Consider the following 24,196-nt stretch of genomic DNA (forward strand, 5'->3'; position numbering starts at 1 on the left):
ACAGTGTGCAACTCTGCAGCTCTACATGCCAAGAACAGATGCATACTGGTAAGTAGCATTTTCCTTCCTTAGTTAGAAATATCACAGCAAGGATGAAGAATGTGTTTAGCAACAGTAAGAGCCCACAGTAAAAATGCCTTCCCTGTCCGGTTAGATAATTCAAACATGCATTTGCAATGCAAAAGGTCTCTCAGTTGTGAGAGTTTGAGCTACTGGCATTGTAAATGGCAATGCCTTTTATTTACGTGTTGGTTTTTAACACATAAATAAAATGCATTGGCATTTACAATGCCAATAGCTTAATCTCTCGCAAATGCGAGACCTATTGCATTGCAAGCACTTTCACCACAATAATGAGCAGGGCGAAAGAGCCGGCACCGAAGTAGACGAGCCAGCTAGAGTTAAAAGACACGCTCCATCAAATAAGAAGCAGGGGGAGGATGAGAATGAGTTAGCCTAGGAGACGAGCGAGATGTAGCACTGACAAGCACACACCCAGAGCCTCTTCCACCACTGCCACTGCACTATCACTGTCATACACTGCACCATTGACAAACACACACAGAGATCTACCTCCACCACTGCCACTCAATCCCCCACACAGCATCACTCACTCACACAGTCCCACTGCCACAGCTGCCACACGGAGCACAAGTTACATAAGCATGCATGGTACCCATTGACACGCACACAATCACTTCAGCCATTGCAAGCCACAGTGCTATTGCCTCCCCACATAACACCACTACCTCAGACAGCACCACAGTCACACATAGCATGTCACACACACAAACACATGCACACACTGCCGAACTCACACCATTACTTCCACGTAAATCAAAACGTCCAAGCTCAATAATGCTGACACATTGCAGCACACGGCCACACACACAAAGCCCCACTGCCTCACACATCCATCACAGCAGTCATATGGCATTTGTCGTGGAGCCTCAAGATGCAGAAATGTCTGCACAGGTCACGTTATCAAACGCTCAATGGCGTGCACACGCACGTTTCAGTGGACAAGTGTGCATCACACGAGGGCACCATAATATGTATTACACAGCAACGGAGCACACCTAAAGAATGTCACAAAACACCAGGATTGTGTACGAGCGCACACGCCTTCACAAGCACACACATGTGTGCACCACACATCCATAGGAGTGCCTCCAACACGCCGCACACCACACAGCAGTGTCTACACACTAAAGTGCATCACTGCACAAGATTGTAATGGTAAACACATGGGGTGTGTCACACACCGACACCACTACTGCGCATGCGCACCGAGAGGATTTTATCCATGTCAGTCCTAAATTGTATGCTAGGACTCCAATGACCCCAACAATTGAGTAACTTGATTATTGTGACTGAAACCAATGAAAGAAACTACTCAATACGCAGAGCCATCTTGTTTGAAAAATAAAATTTGCGAATCTTTTATTGAGTTGAAATTGTAAGGTGCCAGGCCTCTGATAACTCTTTAGATCGTCTGGAAGTTGCCTACACTAGCAAAAAAAAGTGATACTAATACTAAAAAATGCTCCTGTTTGAGCTGTGACGCAGCCTGTGACGATTGTGGTGTGGAACATGCCATAGCTGCTTTGACCAGAAATTCTTCAAAGAAAGCGGAGTTGTGGGACACGCGCTGCAGGTTCCGTGAGCGCTGAGGACTCGTGAACAGGTGCCCGGAGTTGATGTTTCTCACATCCATCTGCCATACCTCGTAGCTCCAATAAGCCCCCAAGGGCAGGGCTTTAAGTGGGATGAAAAAACTGGGGGGTGGGGGATGGCGTGGCCTATGTAGTTAAGGACGTGGCTTTCTAGGCACGTAAGCTAAAAACCTGTGCTTAGCATAGTGTGCCGCTCGACTTATATTTTGCTGTTTGTCATTGCATGCAGGTTTATGATTCAACAAGTAACATTATACCTGCACCAATTCAGGACTATTGGCTTTGTGAATGGTTGTTAGTTTCATATGATAAATAAGCAAGAACAATGGCTTTTGTATAATATTGAAAAAGCTTCCACTTAAAGTCCTGGTGACAACACGACAATGTTGCTACTCCTGAGTTTCAAAAAGAGAAGGGAAATCCAGAAAGAAAATAACTCTTTAAAGGATTTCCCTTCCCCTACAACGCGGTCACTGCAGTCCGGAAAAAACAGACCGCCTGTGCCAGGGCACAAAACAGAGCCCTATAGAGACCAGTTTCGAGGCCTCCTTCAAAATACTTCCGGTGATCAGCACCGGTGAGACCAGGCCCACCTAAAGCCCTGCCCAAGGGCACATTGGGTTACTCGGTGAGTTATGGTTGCAGCTGCTGACATCTGCGGTGACCTGCAGGTCACAAGTTCGAAAATAAGTAAAGCAAATCATTCTGTCGAGGTCAAAAAACTGAGTATCAATAGGTTTAATAATAGCGTCATTTGTTGTAAGCAGTGGTTAGAATGGGGCGAAATATAGCGCTCGCTCAACTATCCTTACGCACACTAAAAACAAAACCACTTCATGTCTAGTCCCATCTCTTCGGAGTGCTCCTCATCACAGGACTTCACAGCATTGCGAAGCCACATACACACTTTGTCTATTTGTCATCTTTCTCCTACTTCCTGTTCCTTGCGTATCGTCGCGGGCGCGACGGAGGCGCGCCGGAGTCGCGCTAGAGTCAAGCTCGTCTGCGCTCGTCCGTGAGCGTCCGGGACTAGGGGCTAAGGACTCTGCGTGTCCTTTGGTGTATACATCCGCTGAATTACTAGCGCTGAGACCTTCCATCATGAAGTGCCCCCCCGTACCCCTCAACGCGGTGAAGCGGACATTTCGCCTAGGCATCACTAATCCCATCAACCTAACTACGGACTCTGCCTCTACTTACGCGGTTTCGGAAAGCACGCCAGGTACCACTTGTAATTTTAAATGTGTTTACTTAAACACCCGTTCCATGACCAAACATCAGACAGATATCTTTCTGTTACTATCCGATACTAAACCGGATTTACTCCTCTTGACCGAAACATGGCTTACACCGGATTCATTACCGGACATCTTAGCTGCCTTGCCTGCTGATTATTATATTATCTCCGTGTCACGACCGGCAGGTAAAATTGGGGGCGGGGTGGCCATCATCTCCAATAAGAAACATCAACTTAGACAACTCCCCTCCTTAGATATTCCTAATGTGGAGAATATTGTTGCCAAATTGGATACTGTCAATGGGACACTTGTGGTGGTTTTACTATACCGCCCGCCCCAAACTATGGTTATGTTCCCTGCTATTCTTGCGGAGCAACTGGCCATGTTAGCTACTAATAATTCAAAACTACTCCTGGTCGGGGATTTAAATCTCTGGTTTGATAACATCTTATTAGATCCCCAAGCAGCTGAGACTAGGGACCTTCTGAGTGATCTGAATTTAATACAATATATAGATACTCAGACCCATCAAAAGGGCCACAGTCTCGATCAACTTTGGTCATTGAATCTAGCTATTGATTTTATTGATATTAAACCATGTAGCTGGTCTGATCATTTTACCATTAGTTTCTCATTTTGTGTTGTGAAAGCTCTTCAATTTAAGCTGAAGGCTACCAGTCTGACTCGGAAATGGTCCTCGCTGGACATGTCAGCTTTTTTAAATTTGTTAAAGTCTACTCTGCCAGAGCAGAGCTCAGATGTGGAGATAGCCGATTGCAGGCTTCAAGATTGGCTAAACTCGGCCATTAATGTTTGTGTTCCCCTCACTCGCTTTGATAACTCACGCGGCGCAGACGCGCATAAGTGGTTCACGCCGGAGTTGAGGAAACTAAAACTTGAAGTAAGGCAGCAAGAAAGAACATGGCGTTCCAATTACTGTCCTCAAGCAAGCATCGCATACTGTTCCACTCGTAAAGCCTACCAAAAAACGTTGCACACTCACAAAACTGCTTATTTCTCTTCTAAAATACTTAACGCGACCAATAAGTCGAAAGAAATTTTCAGGGTTGTGACTGAGTTGTGCAATGATGAGAGAACTTCTCCCCCGGTTGTCCCCTCACAATTGCTCTGCAACTCGCTGAATGACTATTTCAATGACAAAATAGTGTTGATTAAGGACACTCTATCCAAGCTTCCAGTTTGTGCCCCGATAGACGACACTTTTTTAAACCCTCTTACTTTGCATTCCTTCCCCTTAATCACTCACCAAACCCTTCAAGATTTGCTCACTAGAGTTAAATCAGGATCTCCTCAGGATGCCTGCCCTCCCCAAGTAATGAGAGAAATTGGTCGGGCACTCCCAAGTAGCCTGATTCCACTGCTCAACAACTCCCTCGCGTCAGGGAATGTTCCTAATAGTTTTAAACAGGCCTTATTGATTCCTTTGAAAAAGAAACCTGGCATTGACTCCTCAGACCTTTCTAATTATAGACCAATATCGTTACTGCCTTACTTATCCAAAATATTGGAGGCGCATGTAACCAACTGCCTATCAAGTTTTGTGGAAGCCTCTGGGTATTTACAACCCAACCAGGCAGGTTTCCGGCCTGGTCACTCTACTGAGGCAGTGATATTGGCCGTTCAGAATACTTTAAGGTCTAATGCAGACAGGGACTTGCACCAGGCTTTGGTGTTATTGGACCTGTCTGCGGCGTTCGACACGGTTGACTATACCATCTTGGTCAACCGTGTCGAACAGGCCGGTCTCCGGGACTCGGCCTTGGCCTGGCTCAAGTCCTTTATTTCTGGACGTACCCAATCGGTTCGACTAGGTTCTTTCACAGCCCCTAAAAAAATTTCCTTTTGTGGGGTTCCTCAAGGATCCTCCTTGTCCCCTTTATTATTTAATTTGTATATGCGGCCTCTGTTGTTCTCTCTACGCGAGTTTAAGGTTGATGTATATAATTATGCAGACGACCTGCAGCTGGTCTTTGTGCTAAACTCCCACAATGCTGCCGAGGAATTTCGAGCAACCATGTCTTTTATCCAGAGGTGGATGTCTCTAAACCACCTTAAGTTAAATCCGGGAAAAACGGAGCTCATTCTACCTGGGAAGAGTGAGATCAGCTGGAGTCCTAGTTTTTGGCCGTCGGACATGGGCTCGCCCCCCAAAAAATCCCGTACAGTAAAAAGTTTGGGAGTGACTCTTAGTGAGGACCTTACCTTGGTAAGTCAAGTCGGAACTGTGGTCTCCTCGGGGTTTTTTCAACTGAGGAAGATCAAGAAAATAGCACATCTTCTTACAGGTCTGGCCTTAATTCAGACAGTTAGTGCTCTAGTCCTGTCCCACATTGATTTCTCAAATGGCCTCTATCTGGGGGCGCCTATTGGCCAACTTAAAAGATTGCAATACTTGCAAAATCAAGCTGCGAGACTTATTTGCAAAGTCCCTAAGTGGGAATCAATTAGACATGGACTAGAGACTCTGCACTGGCTGCCTGTGGAACAGAGAGCCACATTCAAGGTGGGTTGCATTGTGTTTAAGGCTCTGGAGGGTAAGGGTCCCATGTTCCTTAGATTACTACTGCGCAAATATATACCTTCGCGCAGTTTGAGATCAATCCACAAAGACCTACTTGAGGTCCCCCGTTTCAAAAAGAAACGTCAGGGAGGCAGCAGTTTTCAATTTTTAGCCTCCCCATTGTGGAATTCCCTCCCTTTGACTCTGCGACATAGCAAGGACCTCCTTGCTTTTAGGAAGGCATTTAAAACTTTTCTTTTTTCCCAGGCTTATTGTAAACAGTGATTGTATTTCTTTTATGTATTGTTATGTTTGACTCTCTCACCAGCGCCAAGAAGCCCCTGGGCGTATGCGTGCTTAACAAATAATAAATAACATAGCATAACATATCTTTCCTTTCACCATGCCTGCTTCTATCCATGTCTCTAATCTGTGGCTCTTTCCCACTTATTGTTTCTCTTCCCTCTGTACCTCTTGTTCTCTTCTTCTTCATCTTTATACCAGCAGGTTTTCGCACTCCACCTAACTCCCCATCTATCTTTCTCCTCCATTTTACTTGCTCCCTGCCGCTAGTCTTCCGCGTCACTCTCTCTTCCCACTCGAGCTCACCTCCCACCTCTTCTGTCGCTCGCTCTCTTCCTCCTGTTGCCTCTCTCTCCTCTGGCTCTGTCCTCTCCCGCTCTCACTTTCTGTCGCCCTATACTACCCCCTCTCTCCTCCTGAGTCAGTCTCTGTGGGAGCGCACTGCAGGCTCGGTGAACGTGCAGAGAGCAGTGCATTGTACTTGGTGCTTATTGAATTAGTTGAGAGATTTTGGCCGATTCGAACCTAATTGAAATTCTGAAGCACACAATGGAAAGCAGAGAGCCGACCTAAGGATTGAACACCCCTCCACGGACACTGCAATCGAGCCGGCATACTGCCAGGAGCTCACCAGCCACTCACAAAGCGGCCCTTGCCTTAAGTGTATGGATGTGAGGAAACTCCCAAGTTTCCTAGGTCCACGGGGGACTATAGTCCAGTCTGTTTTTTTATTAAAGTTCTGGAACTTGTAGTCCAGATTTATTTTATACCGCTTTCAGATTACAAGCGTAATGCGTCTATTTTACACATTGTGATAAAAAATAAATCTGTGACATTGAGTTGGAACACTTCTTGTGTGCGTATCGAATGTATGTAAAACCGTCTTGTGGCAGCCAACTGTCTAGCAATATTATGGCAAACCTTCTGATCCGAAGGTCGTTTTCCTTCAGGATCACTGAAATTGTGCCCCCATGGGACCGAATTATGCGGCAGAGTTGACTAATTTATGTGGCAAGGAAAGACAATTATGTGGTCTAATGCTGCACATCTTATGACAGTATTACTTCATTATTTGTTCATTATTACACAGTGGGCTTCTGGGCAAAGGTTTCGCAATGAATAACTGAAAGACGACCAGGCAGTCAATCTTTGAGAAGGGCCGGCCACTGCACGTGAAAACGCTGCGTTTCTCGTAAATTTTGATCCATAAACATATTTTTGTGATTATGCTGCAGAATACTGATTATTTGGTAAATGCGGTAACAACTCTTATGTGGAAAACGGTGTTGCTGCAAAATCACAGATTTCCTGTGGCTCTCTGCTTTTGTTAAATATAGAAGGGGCCCAAGGTGTTGTGCCCTCTTCTATGAAAAGTGCTGAGTGTGTGTCAAACAAGAACCCCCCCCCCTCCGTGTATGATGGTTGTGCCGTTCTGCGCGCCGTCAATGAACGAGTGCACATTGAAATCCTGGGTGTAGTTCAGGCTTTTGGATAATTTCTATGCACAAAACAAAGCACAAACATCTCCTGCCTGCTAGCCAAGAAGTCAAGGCTTTCAAGGTCAAGTAACACCGCTAGATTCAAATATTATTTTGTTGCAGATTTATATGTATCGCGAACTCGACCCGAAGGTATTGGAGCGCTTTACATGGGCCCCAGTTAAGTTACACAAGGGCACATTCATTTTTGCTAGGTTCAGGGAGATTAAGTGATTTGCCCAGAATCACAGGAAGTTGAGCCGCGCCAAGGCTCGAACCTGGGTCCCCATCTCCAAAGTCGGCAGCTCTGGCCGTAGGGCAGCAACCTCTCCTCGCGAATCTTCACTCCTGTCGATGAAACGTGTGCGTGTGTTGTTTGTGTACTGTACTGTGCATATGTTTAATGTATCAGCTGTGTTGCCTGTGTGCCAGCGGCATTAGGGAAAATTATGCCCGCTTCCCCGAATGTGATGAGAGGTAACTGAGTTTTCCATAGCTCACAGAAATTCATTGGTCTTGGTCTGAAAGGAGCCCCTCCGAGAAGCTTTTGGCCCCCTGAACTGTCGGAACCTCCCCTCCCCCCCCCCCGCCCCCACTCTTGCTCGGTAGGGGGATGCGTTACACCCTTCACTAGTCGTACATGCGCCCCGTGTTTTGACTTCATGTTGTGCGGGTGCCCCTGTGCTTGTGTATTTGTTGACCCTGTTTGTATTACGTGAGTTCCTGTGCTCATGTCTTTTATGTGTAACCAGTGACGCGCTTTTTTTTAGATGTGGTTTGTTACCTTAATCCACTTCATTGCATTGACATTCACTGATAGCTACCATTATGGAGGTAAATCAAATAACCCTTATTAGACCAATTACAAATCTCCTGGGAAGGCGACACCTAATAAGATCACTCCAAAGAATGCCTCTTGCACAGTCGTCGTTACTACAGCTTTCTCCAACTAATGTGAACATAATTTGAAGCTAGAAACAAAGTCGGTCTTGTGTGCCCCAGGATCATTCATTCGCGACTGTGACATAATCTTGCGCTTAAACTGTTAAGGTGCAGTTTAGAGAGTAATATGCTTATGCTTCAGTGTGACCTTTGCTGGATCTCATAGTTGGGCCCGGCTCCTGTGGTGACCAATACGCATGCGCTCCCCTTACCGCACCCCAGGAGTGCTGAGCCAAGGGGTCACCTGGTCCCTTATTCTCAATGCACTCCTTGTGGTTAAAAATTAGGCCGCTGCTCTGATTGGAGGCTCCTTCAGCCGTCGCTGGTTAATTGAAAACTTTGCAAGAGTGAGCAAATCAGTGGCTACTATTGGCAGTAAAGTTACCCAGAACTTTAATAAGGGAAGCGAGGGGACCGAGCACAGTAGTAGAAGATGTAGGCAGAACAAAAGAAGGGGTGAGTTGGTGGGAGGGGCAGTGGGCAAGCTGACTAGAGAGAAGGTGAGTGGTGAGCAGCAGTGCATAAGTCCTAAAGAAGCGTTCGCCATGACGCCGACTTTTCTCTTTGTCTGCTGTCCCACTTGGATGGACTTGGCCGGACTTCCTGCTGGCGTAAAAGGTTTATTATCTTCTTTATGGGGCCATCTGTTTGGATCCATAAAGAAGATAACAAACCTTTTACGCCAGCAGGAAGTCAGGGCAGTCCGTCCAAGTGGGACGGCAGAAAGAGAGAACTGTACGTCACCACAAGCTCTTTCCCAGTGGCCGGCCACCGTTTAGCATAAACGGTGACACCGGCCAATGGGAAAGAGAGACGGGGCTTAAAGCCTGCTAGTGTAAGCTACCCAAGATCATAAAATCTCGCAAGCGAGACTGCGCATGTGCGCAGTCCACGCCACGAGACCTAAAAACTACTGTGAATGCTGTAAACTAAAATTTAATCTCTACTAGAAGTGTTTTAAAGAATCCGAACAGTAAAAAGACTTTAGCATAACATCACAGGGCAAAGAACACGAAAAAATAAAATACTCCTCCTCCCCTTCAGAAACAGAATCTGTTTATCTTATAGTACTTGGACGTTTCGGAACTTCAAAGTGCAGCAGTGTGCAAACCTTTTAATAAGCAAGTTATTTTTCATATCCTGCTTCTGCCCTAACAAATGAAGAACAGTTACTAAAATCAAACGCATGAATTCCTCTACTGTTCTCTTTCAGAGCTGGGGATTTCTGGGCCCAGGAAATGAGCTCTACAACAGTGCTACGTACAGAGAGCTTTCCAATAAGTTCAGCTCCTCCTCTCTCAAAGACTGGCAAGCCCAGGGACAGGACTTTTCACAGGGCAACAATGTCAGACAGTACCGGAAACCAGTGGGAGTCACTCAGCGGGACCATGGTGGGCAGTCAAAGATGGTGCAACCAGAGGAGGAGGAGGAACTTCAAGAACTTGAGGAAACGGAGGGTGGTGCCATGGATGTTTCAGATTATCTATCCCAAGCTCAACCGAACAACATGAACTCTTCCCGCATTGCAAGGTATTCTAAGGATTTTTCTACGATAGATAGCGGTTTGTTTTTGCAAAGTTGCATGGTATTTTAATTTAAGACACACTTGTATGAAATAAATAGCAAACTTTATGAAGCCCAATAGTCAGCTGTGTGCGCGTGCATGTGCTGATAGCGAATCTTTGCCCCCTACAAAACATTTTGTTTTAATGATTTTCATTGGGAAGATGGGGCCTTTTTCTTCAGGCCACACAATAAATGACGCTTTTTAATTTTTATATGCGAATGAAGGCAACCATTTCAAGGTTGCACCACATACAATTCATTTCAATTAAAAGCTGAGGGGATAATCTACCCTTGCTTATATTCAGACTACTTAATTGATTTTTTTAGGATCTCCCGGAATGCCAATGGGTGGTTTTCCTTCCTCAGATTGCGCAATGGTTTTATATCTGGGAGTCTAGAAATGTAAAGCACTTACAGTGGCTTTTCTTTATATGAGTAGCATGTGTCAGATACTGTGTGGAGGGCTCTATACCTTCATTTTTCCACTGAAGTTCACTGAAATTGCTTGTATTACTAATTATAAAAGAGTCCGGGCCACTACATATAGGCAGTATTGATGCTTGGGTATTTCTGAGATGGGAGTCAGTATTTCGGAGACCAGAGGCCAGTTTTGTCCTATAATGAAATTGACATAGGGTATTGTTGGCCAGTCCTAGATATAAATGAGTGTCCTAATCCTACCTGGTGTTCACCACTGATGTGGTGATTAGCCCAGTGACTTGTGGGGAAATTTGAGTCTCGACTTTCCCGCGTTTTTGATTTTTACTCATGCACAAATGTTTGTAGCCATTCTCTTGAGTACTCAATAACCCCAAGATTCCTTGGCTAATTCTCAAATCCCTGCTGCAGAATAGGTGACACGGGTCCAAGTATTACCAGCTGGTATTACTTGCAGCGTTAGGTAAGGTGGAAACTAGCTGTTTTAAGCATTGATTGCATGGCCACTTTAGCCATTCCCATTTTCATTTTCATTATGCAACATGGCATGATGTGCACCTACCATTCAGTCACACTCTGGTGGTTTCATCCTGCAGAGAAACACAAGAACACTGCCATGCGGCTGCTTTAAAGAAACAGGCAGGACAGACTGCGTATAAGCCATCTCAAATAAGGTTGGCGCATGCAAAACCCCATCAATGTTTGTTACCAGATCATACTTGGTAATGCTCAACTTATCAGGGACTGCAATGTTATCCAGCCTCCTGTCATGAGAGCGAAAATGTACACAAAGGCCAAAGGAGATTTTAGTATTTATTGTTAAAATAGTTTCATTGATATTTGGACACATAAACGCACCTACAATGGATGTAACATGTGGAGAGTGTACATGTCACTGCACAAGAGACGTTCCTTTCACTAGATCACCTCCCAGATGACTCGGACTCAAAGGGACTATTCTCCTTGCACGGCCTACTGCTGACCACCCTCCTCTAGATCGTAGAATAATGGAAAAGGGGCATTGGGAAGAGACCGTATGGAAAATAAGAAACAAGGGGTGCTCTCTCTATACCACAATCAGAGCTTCTAAGAAATGATAGCATGTACTTGACAGATGAATGGTAACTAAGTTAATTGTATCTAAAGCGTCCATATTCTTTTGAGACAAACTGCACTGGAAAAATACCTTTTATTTTTATTTAACTCTTACTATCAACCTACCTTGTTCTCACTGTGCAGTTATTACTTTTTAAGCCTAGTGGAAGATCTAGTCAACCTGATAACTTTTGTTTGAAACGTTCTTTTCCAGTTAGTAAAACTCTTTATTGTAAGCATTTAAATTAAATAACCTGAGCCAGTGTAGAGGAGAACACTACTCCAACCGCTTATAATCTCTATTGTTAGTGGTGATAGTGAAAAAAATCAATTATTTCATGAAATGTCTGTTTTAATGCAAATTTCTCTGTAGCTGCCCTGTGATAAATGAGCTGCATTAAGATTGTTTGTGGGGAGATGCCCTGGAATCATTCACAGTTGTAGAGCAAGGCCCAAGTTCTAATCTCAGTGTGCTCGTTTAATTGCATTGAACGATTCAGGACAAAGCACTTAATTCCCTTTTACAAATGGTAATTGGAAACATTTGCATCTTGTAATGATAAGCAAACCTCCAGTATTATAAATTGTGTAGCAATAGAATTGTATTTATTTTGAGCCCTCCGCCTATAATAGCCAATTGGAAAGTAGTAATTTTACATATTTTAGGCACTCTTATTTTGTGACCGGAGCTTTTTATTGTAATGCAAGATTGTTTCAGTCGAAATTGGATTTTTTGGGCCATCAAGCTTCACTTTTAGTATCGTTTGTTGCCAAGTAAGAAAGTATATTTAAAGGCTTTAATTTCAGCACTTTCTTTTTTATACATGTTTCTTTTTTTGTTATAAGAGAACCTATTGATTGACTAATGCAATCAAAGACAATATATGTGAATTGACATGTTACTGTCAGCCCTTTTACACAAACATAATAAGATATTTCTCACATACTCCGAAATGGATTCCCATTAGCCCCGGTCTGGCTGAACTTCACTGGCTCACCAATAAGCACAGAATCTCTTTCAAAGCCTTCTGATTTACGCACAGGGTACTGAATCAGAGGGGTCCTAGGTTCGAGGCATGTGGGCTGCTGAATTCATATCTGTGCATAGTCCGCCACCTAGTGTTGGGTCCGGATGATTGCACATTGTTGTCCTGGAAGAGTCTTCGAAGTATCACGAGATAGGTGGCTCCTCCCCTGGACTACAGTGCGCATGGGCATCGCCTCCATCCCCAGATTGTTTTTTTCCGCCATCGGGTTCGGATGTGTTTTCGGTTCACTCTATCGGAACCGACAGTTGTTCGACTTTTACTCTAGACCAAAAGGTCTTTAGGCTGGGCGTCGGTATAGTTGCGTTCGGGTTTCTTACTGACTCTCAGCTCCGATCTCCTACTGCCCTTCCACGTGCTTTCGACGCGGACGGGCCTACACTACACCCTTTGCTATGGAGCGGACTCCATTCAAGAAGTGTCCGCTGGTTCACTCTAAATATTCGCACCTCGACGTGCACCCCGTGTGCAATACATGCTTGTCACCGGATCACCGTGAGGACACCTGCATGGCGTGTTCAAAGTTTAGGAGTAAGAAAACTTTGAAGATTCGCCGGGCAAATCGACTCCAGGCTCAGTTGTCGGCTTCGGCACCCCCGCCTGATGACATCTTCCAGGAATCTGTCGAGGAAGAAGACGACGTACAAGGGTCGGACTCTGGCCCCGCGTCCGAGGAAGAGACCGGCGACGCGGGTGATGAGGCCTACGACGAAGTCTCCGACGAGGTAGGGGACGACGAACTGGCTTGTCCCACGATGGGAGATAGCTCGGAGGAAGAGCATCCCCAACAAGACTCCGGGGTTACTCCCCGTCATACGGCCCAGGTCGAGGGATCGCCTTCGGGCCTTACCCAAGATCTAATTATGAGTCCTACGTCCCCGCCTCCGGGCCCGGTCACGGACATTTCTAACAAGAAAACGAAAGTGAAGCCAACTGGTCTCGCACCCTCGGATGCGAAACCGAAACCGAAAGTGGCGTTGGTGAAGAAGGTTCTGGAGGCGTCAACTTCCACGAAACCCAAAATGGCCGACTTGAAGAGCCACGCCAAAATGGCCGACCAGAAGAGCCGCGCCAAAATGGCCGACCCCAAGCCCTCTGGGTCGGCGCCGAAGGTGAAGGCGTCCGACGCGGCTGCGTCGGCACCGAAAGGGGTCGCGGACCCGAAGACGGCTTCGAAGAAGCGTCACGCCGACGGTGCGACAGGCCATGGGGCGTCGGCACCGAAGAAGAGGCTTACCGGAGACCGGGCTCCCGGAGACGAAGAATCGCTCGAGACGGTTCAGCCCTCGGCATCCCTTTCAAAGAAGGTGGGAGACTCCTTAAGGCGGCTCCAACAGTCCTCTGTGGTTCCCAGCCAGGACACTGTAGTGCCTAGGCCCACGCCGAAGCCTGCCAAGGACCAAACGCCCATTCGTTTTACCCTTCCTCCCAAGTCGGCGCCGAAGGCCTTCGCGCCTAAGCAGAGCGGACACTCTCAGCAAGTATTGACGCCGAAGGCTGCCTTGGTGGTGTCGAAGCTTCGGCTCCAGCCGCTTGCGGTGGAGGAACGTCGTGAGGTGATCATCGACGCCAACACCGGAAAATTGTCGCTCCTCAAACGAAAGATTACGTCGGAGCCGGCCTTGGAACCTTTTAAGATTCCACTCAAAAACAAGAGCTACTCTGCGGACTCTTCGGCTCTGATGGAACCTCTGTCTCCACAAGCCCTGGAACACTCGCCGGCCCATTCCCCCGTGCCTGATGTGGACGAGGAAGAGGCCGAGTACAACTACCCTGCGTACTCGGATCCGGAAGAGGAGCAGGTGCCCTGGACAGCAGGAGGCGACACAGACGACCCGCAGTCGGGGCAGGACACTCAACTTTTCGCCGCAAAGACGTCCCCGACAGAGGACTCGGCGGCGTTCAATGCATTAATAGAGAGAGCTGCAGCGAACCATGACGTCGAACTGCACTCAGACCCCGTGGATGCAGATTTCTTGGTCGACACCTTCTCGGTAGCCGAAAAACAAGTCAAGACACTACCGATGCTTAAAGGGGTGCTGAAGCATGCACAGGAGGTGTTCAAGGAGCCCACCCGGGCGCGGGTGGTCAATCCTCGCATCGACAGGAAATATAAAGCGGCGCCAACGGATCCCACGTATATTAAGGGACATTTGCCATTGGACTCCCTGGTGGTGTCCAACGCTCGAAAGAGGGCGAATTCGCAGACTACTGGTGATGCTCCTCCCCCAGACAAAGAGTCCAAGATCTTTGAGGCATCAGGCAAACGCATTGCTGCACAGGCAGCGAACATTTGGAGGATCTCTAACACTCAAGCCCTGCTTGCACGTTATGATAGGGCCCATTATGACACATTAGAGGCCATACTGCAACACTTGCCTGACCAATACAAGGAGGCGGGGGAGATGCTCATTCAGGAGGGCAAACTCATTACAAATGCATCCATCAAATGTGCCCTAGATGTGGCAGACACTGCCTCCAGGGCTATCAATACAAGCGTGTTACTTAGGCGCCATGCCTGGCTTCGAATTTCTGGGTTCAAACCCGACATACAAACCACAATACTGGGTCAGACAGTGAATCCTGACCATCTGTTCGGCCCTGAGGTGGATGCCTCCCTAGAAAAGATGAAAAAAGATACCGAAACTGCCAAATCTATGGGGGCCTTACAAAGTCAGCAGTTTCGGGGTGGTTCCTTTCGCCGCTCCAATTCAAGGGGCACCTCGAGAGGCCAGGCATCCCAGTCCACGCAATACTACAAGGGTAACACCCAGTCCTCGTATAACAACAACAAGGGCAGAGGTGGCTACAGAGGAAATAATATCAAAGGCAGGGGACGTGGAAACAATGCCTCCAGGTCCACCACCTCCAACAAGCAGTGACGTCTTGTCACTTCCCCCCGATCACACAACACCTGTCGGGGGGAGACTCCAGCAGTTCCTGCCGGCGTGGAGGTCCATCACCACGGACAGGTGGGTGAGGTCTCTTATCCAGTACGGGTACTGTCTAGAACTTACGTCCATTCCACCGGACATACCGCCAAGAAGCCGTGCTATGTCCGCCGAGCACTTGACCTTGTTGCAGCAAGAAGTACTGGTCATGCTGCAAAAAGGGGCGATAGAGCTCGTTCCTTTGCAAGAACGGGGAACAGGGGTTTACTCCCTGTATTTTCTGATCCCCAAAAAGGACGGATCGCTCAGGCCGATCCTGGACCTCAGGCCCCTGAACTGGTACATCAACTCGGAGCACTTCCATATGCTCACGTTGCAGCAGGTGCTTCCCCTGCTTCAACGGGGGGACTTCCTAGCAACGCTGGATCTGAAGGATGCCTATTTCCATATTCCCCTGCATCCTTCCCACAGAAAGTATCTCAGATTCACGATCTTAGACCAGCATTACCAGTTCAGAGTCCTGCCGTTCGGGGTCACCACGGCACCGAGAGTCTTCACCAAATGTCTAGCGACTGTGGCGGCGCATCTCCGTCGCCAGCACGTCCACGTCTTTCCATACCTAGACGACTGGCTTATTCAGGCAAAGACGGAACGGCAGTGCGTAGAGCACGTGTCACGCACCATTCACCTCCTGCACGATCTGGGATTCTCTCTGAACTACCCAAAGTCCCATCTCCAGCCCGCCCACGTGCGACAGTATCTGGGCGCGACAATCGACACTCTGGCAGCCACTGCGCAGCCGAGTTCAGTGAGAATCGCCAGTATCCAGGCGCTGATCCATCGATTCAGACCCCAACACTCGCTTCCAGCGAAGGTGTTCATGCAGTTGAAGGGCATGATGGCCTCCTGCATCTCCATTGTCCCGCACGCGAGGCTACATATGCGTCCGCTTCAGGAGTGCCTGGCACGTCAGTGGACTCAGGCTCATGGGCAACTGACAGACCTAGTGTTGGTGAGCGGTCGGGCGTACAACTCTCTGCATTGGTGGAATCCACAAAACCTTTGCAAGGGCCGACCATTCCAAGAGCCTGTCCCACAGATCATCCTGACAACGGACGCCTCTCTCCAGGGATGGGGAGCGCATGTACTCCACTACACTGTGCAGGGACTATGGACACTTCAGCAAAGGAAGATGCACATCAATGTCTTGGAACTGATGGCAATCTTCATGGCCTTAAAGGCGTTCAAAGTACATCTATGCAACAAGGTCGTGTTGATCCGGACGGACAACATGACGGCCATGTACTACATCCAGAAGCAGGGAGGTACACACTCTCCACAGCTGTCTCATCTGGCTCAGAGCATGTGGAAGTGGGCCATTCAGAGGAACATCTTCCTCATGGCGGAGCATCTCCCGGGCAAGGACAATCAAATGGCGGATCTGCTCAGCAGACACAGCCATCAGATGCACGAGTGGGAGATACATCCATCAGTACTCCAACCGTACTTCCAAAAGTGGGGTCATCCAGAGATAGACCTGTTCGCCACAAAGGAGAACGCAAAATGCCAAAACTTCGCCGCCAGGTTCCCACACCCCCAATCACAGGGCAATGCGATGTGGATGAACTGGTCAGGCAGATTTGCGTACGCTTTTCCCCCAGCACCTCTGATACCGCTGGTGGCACGCAAGCTCAGGCAACACTCGATGACGCTCATCCTGGTTGCTCCAACGTGGGCTCGCCAACCATGGTACACCACGTTTCTGGAACTCTCCGTGGTACCGCATCAAAGGCTTCATCTCACTCCCAGCCTTCTGACGCAGAGCCATGGCGACATTCAGCACCCAGATCCGCAACAGCTCAACCTGGCGATCTGGCTCCTGAAGTCCTAGAGTTTGGCTACCTCAATCTTCCTCCCGATTGCATGGACATCATTCGGGAGGCAAGGAAGCCCACTACTAGAGCTTGTTATGCGGCTAAATGGAAGAGGTTTGTCATCTACTGTGTAGACCACAGCATTGACCCGCTAGATGCTTCCATTCAGAACATCATATGCTACCTCTTTCACCTGTATCGATGTAATCTGGCGTACTCTTCCATCCGCATTCACCTGTCTGCTATGGCAGCATACCTCCAGAATAGGCAGCACCTGTCTCTCTTTAAGGTCCCTGCTATCAAGGCTTTTCTGGAAGGACTCAAAAGGGTCATTCCACCAAGGACTCCACCAGCTCCAGAATGGAACCTCAATGTGGTTCTTACAAGGCTGATGGGTCCTCCCTTTGAGCCACTGCACTCTTGTGAACTCCAGTTTTTGACTTGGAAGGTTGCGTTCTTAGTAGCAATTACATCGCTACGGAGGGTAAGCGAGCTGCAAGCGCTCACCATCCAAGAACCTTTCTTCCAAGTACATGCTAATAGGGTGGTGCTCCGCACTAACCCTAAATTCTTACCCAAAGTGGTCTCACAGTTCCACATGAACCAAACAATTGAATTGCCGGTGTTTTTCCAAAACCCAGAGACGCTGGCTGAGCGCATGCTCCACACTCTTGATGTGAAAAGGGCCTTGATGTACTATGTGGACAGGACAAAAGATTTCCGCAAAACCAAACAACTTTTTGTTGCTTTTGCCACACAACACAAGGGAAATGCAATCTCCAAAGCAGGAATCGCTAGATGGATAGTAAAGTGCATTCAAATCTGCTATGCTAAAGCTAAGCGCACTCTCACTATCCCACCAAGGGCCCACTCCACTAGGAAGTTGGGGGCCTCTATGGCTTTCTTAGGTAACATTCCCTTAGAAGACATCTGTAGAGCAGCCACATGGTCTACCACTCATACTTTCACTAAGCACTACTGTGTAGACGTGCATTCAAAACAACAGGCAGCTGTTGGTCAGGCTGTTCTAAAAACACTTTTTCAGACTGCTGCAGCTGGCACGGGCGGCCGCCGCTAATGGAGGGACTGCTATGTATTCTATGCACAGATATGAATTCAGCAGCCCACATGCCTCGAACTGCAAATGCTACTTACCAGTATGCATCTGTTCTTGGCATGTAGGGCTGCTGACATTCATATCGCCCACCCTCCTCCCCGGCGCCTGTAGCAGCTGCAGTATGTATTCATTTACACACATATGCTAATAGCATGGTCATCACTCACTTCTTCACTCCATCTCTGCCAATGGCTAAAAACAATCTGGGGATGGAGGCGATGCCCATGCGCACTGTAGTCCAGGGGAGGAGCCACCTATCTCGTGATACTTCGAAGACTCTTCCAGGACAACAATGTGCAATCATCCGGACCCAACACTAGGTGGCGGACTATGCACAGATATGAATGTCAGCAGCCCTACATGCCAAGAACAGATGCATACTGGTAAGTAGCATTTGCATTACGTCTTTTCCTTGATCAAAGCTCACACCACTTCCAAAGTTCTTAGATCTGGGTAAGCAGCTTTGGCAGTGATTCCTAGAGTGCGTCGAACACGACTGGGAGGTAGCTCCTTTAGTCGTGGTGTGGCCAAGCTGTGGAACTCAATGCCACTCAACCTGAGACTTGAACCTTCTGAGGCAAGTTTCCGAAACAAATCTTAAGACTTGGCTCTATAAGCAGAGCTAGTAGGAACCCAGGGCCTAACTGTTTCTAACTCTATTTCTGATCATGATATGCAGCTACTGCTTAGCACGGGGACACTCCTTGGGACTAACCAGGGGCACTACAAATTCTAAATAAATAAATAAATACGATAAGCTTAGCAAAGCATGCACCCAGCAGGCTAATCTGAATATACCTTTTTTAAATTGAAACTTGGAAAAGTGAAGTTAGATTTTGGTGTACAGTTTGTTGAAAGCTGACCACACTCCTTATTTGTCCCTGACATTTCATTCTCCGGTATGGTATACCTCATTCTGGCATTTTGGCTGAAACCCTGTTAGGTACTGACAGTGTAAAACCGAACTTACAGACCGTGACTATCTGTTTTCTTCACAACTTGAATGTATTTGTTCATAATTTGATGTGTGATGTTCTGTATAGTTGAGTAAAGGTAGACATTGTTCTCTACCTGTTCCTGCTTAGTAGTTGAGGACCACCTCCTTAACCCCTTGGCCGCGGCGTGAATATTGCCGCGGCGCGAATTTTGCCGCGGAGTGAGGGGTGAGCACGGTGCCGCCATGCTCGTGACGGAACCACGCCGTCATGAGTCACAGGCGTGCTGTGCTCACGACGTCGTGGTTCCGTCACGGCCCCGCCCACTTATTAATTCGCCCACACAGGCGGGGAATTAATGCCGCATGAGCGGAAGCTGCATGACGGAGCCACGCCGTCATGAGCACATGCCGCCCGTGCCTCATGATGGCGTGGTTCCGTCATTGTGAGCGGGACAGACCGAAAAAGAAGCTAGGAGGTCTTATGCGTGAATCTATTTTGGCGTATTTATTCAAGACTCAGCCCAAAACACAAAAGGCAAACATAAGTGAGGCTTCGTTGATGTGGATTCCAGGTGTTGCTTGAGAGCTCTGTCGGTGTCGTCCTCTCCAGGTGGGCGATGATGACGTTCCCCGGGTACCGTAGGAGGAAAAGAGACAAAGGGCGGTAAGTAAGGCTGTCACGAGGTCTTATCGTTGAAAAAGAGCACCATCACCAAGTTGAAGAGAACACCGGGTGTACTCTGACAGAGGTAATACAGGAAGTGGAGGATGGAAGTAGGAGGTGATCAAATTAAGGGGAAAAACTGAGAGAATGAAGCAAAACTCCTCCCTTACTTCAGGCCACGAGTTTAAGTATTGAGGTGAGCTCTCTACCCCAGGGTCGCTATGGCAAAGAAGAGGCAACAGTAAGTCAAGGCCGGTAGTGCTCAGGGGTGTGCCCACTTCCCTCCCCAAAATACACAAAATAGACCAGATAAATCCTTGTGCCCATGTCACCAGCAATTATTTCTCCTCCCCCATCCCCCCTGCCCGATCCACGTACCGAGGAAGCCATAACTCTCCTGAGTTACGGCAGCATACAGGCATCCTCCGGGGGTGTCCACCAGCCTTCTGACCAAGCCTCGACCTCCGCGGGAACATCGTCCTCATCCTCTTCAGGCTTGGTGCTGTTCTGGTTTTGGTCCTCCTCAGGGCCAGACGTCTTTTGCAGCGTCTCTGGGCTCCTTCCGTCAGGTCTCCATGCTCCGTCCTCCGTGCTGCTGGCGACTTCCGGATACTCCCCCTCATCCGCCCGCTTCGTCTTTCTACTGTCCTGGGCGTCCTCCTATTGGTCCTGGCACTTCTCGGGGCGTTCCTGCGGGGGTTAATTAACCGTTGCCTATCGGGTGTATTTGGTGTGTCAGCCGGCAACATGTCCCAAAAGCCTCGGGGAGGATCGGCTATGGGCAGTGCTTTAAATGGGCCGGTACTCACCGGTACTGAGTACCGGCACTTCTTAAATTTATCGCTCGGAGTACCGGCACTTCTCCACTGCCCGAGGAGAGTACCGGTACTCATGAAAAGGTAGGCTTAGTGGCTGTGAGTGCCGGCGCAGTGGTGAGCAGGAGTGGGACGTGTCTCTGGGAGCAAAGGCGCCGCTTCTGTCTCCCGATCTGAGCCCCTGCTGAGCTATTCAGCAGGGCTCATCTGAATAATGTCCGGTGCTTGCCCTCACGCTGTGCTGGACAGAGCAGGGTTGAGATTCGTTTTACAGTGTGCGCGTGTGATTTTCAAAGCGCAGCACTTCAGGTAGAGAAAATTCTGTGCAGGGTAACACTTTATACATAGATAGACATATTATCAGGAGCGGATTCTCACACTTCCCGTACTGTCTCTGGATCAGAGGGTTAATGCCCAGACGATGCGATCGAAGTGGCCCCTGGAGCGCTAATCTAACTGCTTTCTGCACTGAGGCACCTACCTTCCTAACGCCACATGCCTCAATTACCCGGTCTGTGCATAGAAGGCTTTCTTATACGCCAAGCAAGCTCAAAATTTGTGCCGCCAGCCCATTGTTTCCACACATTCCTAACACTCTCCTAGATCTTTTAGATGCGCCTGGTTCCCTTCTTGCTCTGTCACTCTGTGGTCACCGCCCATGCTGTGGCACGGTGTTTCATTTTCTGCCTGCCAGCCGGGCCCCAGAGCACCCAGGAATTCTCCTGCTACATGGACTTGAAGGAGGAAGCCAGTGTTCGAGACTCGATCACCTGCTCACCTCCTCCTGACCTCGACATGATGGGCTATTGCTGTGCCCAGCCCCGAGCCCAACTTCTGCCCCACACTCACCACGCCAGCCCAGTGCTACCTTTTCTGTAAACTAGCAGCTTTGCTGATTTATTAGTAGTGCCAAGTGTTTAACATCCCTGCTTGACAGTGACACTACGAAGCAGCACCCTTTATTTTCTCAGCATAGTTAGACTTGATAAGTCAGGTGATTATTGTTCCTGCTGGAGTGAGATCAGAGTTTTCTCCACTGGCACTTTTCACTCTGACCATTAAGTAGCGTAGAGGGTAAATATGCCTCCTTCAAAATAAGCATATTGTATTGTACTTGATTGTATGTGGATAACTCAGTGGGTTGCTGCTTTTGTCACAGAGATTTGTTACATGTGGTTTGGCCACACCTGAAGCTGAAGGTGGGGTGGAGGGTGCTGATTTTTTTTAGAATTTGAAAAGCTTCAAAAGCACCTACTGCAGAGTTTGACTTCCTTGTTGCTTAAATGAGTGTGATTTCTGATATTTGTCTATTTCTATGACTTCATACCATGATTATGCTTGCAAGAAAGTGCCACTCTAAATGTTGCACATCTAGTTGTTGCCTGACTCTCGTAAATCCACTGAAACTATGAAAATGTCACACATAAGCAATCTGAAACATTAGCAGCTATAATCAAATGGATGTTTTTTCTGATATTTATATGATTCCCTCGTCTTCCTTGCTTAATTTTGCTAGCGAGAAAGTGTCACTCAGTCAGTTCATGAAGCTTTTATTCGGTACAAGTGAATGACCATGAAAGCACAAGGTAAAACAGTAAATATATCATAATTAAAAGAGATTAAAATACATAAGTTTAAAAAATCCACAAATATGGTACATTAAAAAATCATATTTTTCCTGTAATAAATGCACTTATTTAAAAACGTTGCAGTATAAAAACAAATATCTGCTGATTGTAAATTTAAAATCAGGCCCATGGCTTCCTTAGCTGTGCATACACCATATTTGTTAAGCATAGGTTTCAAAAACATATTACGCTGTTCCCTGTACAGTTCACAGAACAAAAGAAAGTGCTGAGTGCTTTGGGTAGATGTAGAGTCACACATACATGGTCCTGTCGGATGTTTCTTAATCTGGGGATGAGCCACTAAATAATGTGCCATCCCGAACCGCATCCTTGTGAGTACAAACTTGTGTGACTGTCTGGTTACCATCAGGAGATACGACGGAAACACTTCACCTGTAACAAATGAGTTATAAAACAGTACAGTAGATAATGATCCAGAGGCTAATTTACGCTTTCTACCTGCAAATCCATGAAAGGTATTTTTCATTTCAGTCTTAGTAATATTGGATACTGCAGATGGGTCATTAACAATATTAACACTATAGATTTCCGAAAAACAGACAACAACATATTTAATCCATGGGATCGCTAAAAATTTGTCCATTAAAAGGCAATCTTCAATGACTGATCTGTTAAAGGCCTTCTCTTCCTTGAGCCAGATGGAGCGCCAGACCATCAAAGGCCTAAGGGATAACAAATCACCTAGAAAGTGAATATTAAGCTCTTGATGGGTTAATTCATTTGAGGTTGAAACAGGTAGGCACAGAAGCTTTTAAAAAAAAAAAATTTCTTCAATTTGTAAGCTGTCATGCCGGCTATATCCCCATATGCCTGCGCCATATAGTGCAATAAACCCACACCTAGCCTGATAAATTTTGAGCATGTCTAAGGTGCGCCTCTCCCCTACTTTTGAGGCAAATCTAAAAACACCATAGGCGTTCTTGGCCATTTTGTTCCGGATATTAGTGAATTCGCTGGACCATTTCCTGTCATTTGCAAAGGTAATTCCCAGATAACAAAATTTGTCCACATGTTGGACTTTTCCCTCATCAATAAAAAAGGCATTTGGGCACTTCCTCTTTTTCCCACAGGTCATTATTACAGTTTTCCCTTTGTTAATCACCAGTTTCCTTGCCTTAATAAAGGCTGAGAAACTATCCATTAGGCGCTGTAATCCTATTGGCGTTCTTGATAGTAAAACAGCGTCATCAGCATATAATAACACTGGGATAGGATCGCCATGGATCTGGGGGGCATCAGCCACAACCTTCTTTAAAACATTATCAATCCCGTTAATAAATAAAATGAAAAGAAGTGGGGCCAAGACACAGCCCTGTCTAATTCCCCGCTTGACGTCAAAGTTCGGGGTACATTCCCCCCCTTTACCAAAACGAACGCAGGTCTGCAGTTTGTCGTATAATCTAGCCAAGAAGAATACTATACCCTCTGGGGCACCTAGATTGAGCTGGGTGGTCCACAGGGTGGGATGGTCCACTAGATCGAAAGCGCTGCTCAGATCTGCAAAGCAGAGGTATAGGGAGCCCTGTTTAGCCTCGGTGTACTTCCCGATCAGCAGGTCCAAATTGATACACTGATCGAGAGTACCCCTACCCCTTCTAAAGCCATATTGGCTATTAGCCAGAATACCCTCCTGCTCAGCCCATTCCTCCAATCTTACTAACATGACCCAACTCATAATTTTGACCGACGAATCAAGGAGGGATATAGGCCGATAGTTTTTGGCCTCTGACCTGCTGCCTTTTTTGTAAATGGGTACAATAATTGATTGTCCCCAGGTAACAGGTGCATCACTACAGACAGCAGCATTAAAAACAGATGCTAACAAGGGTCCCCACAATTTAGGTTCGGTCTTATATACATCGATGGGTACCCCATCAGGGCCCTGAGCCTTGCCTCCTTTACTAAGTGTAATACATTGTTCTACTTCCTTGGGAGTGATATCAAGT

General features: G+C 47.3%; 1 protein-coding gene across 2 annotated transcripts in view; it reads left to right on the top strand.

Moving 5' to 3' along the window:
* Positions 1-24,196, top strand: part of DHX30 (DExH-box helicase 30) — a 1,000,138-nt gene that overhangs the window by 101,949 nt on the left and 873,993 nt on the right. The window contains exon 4 of one of the 2 annotated variants that reach the window (XM_086941022.1): positions 9,372-9,688. The exons of the other annotated variant lie outside the window; for it this stretch is intronic. Coding sequence (XP_086797148.1) covers positions 9,372-9,688 — 317 coding nt within the window. The remainder of the gene's footprint in view (positions 1-9,371; positions 9,689-24,196) is intronic. 2 annotated transcript variants of the gene reach the window in all.

Source organism: Lissotriton vulgaris, chromosome 10 (genome assembly GCF_964263255.1).
Source record: "Lissotriton vulgaris chromosome 10, aLisVul1.2, whole genome shotgun sequence".
Taxonomy (NCBI): Eukaryota; Metazoa; Chordata; class Amphibia; order Caudata; family Salamandridae; genus Lissotriton; species Lissotriton vulgaris.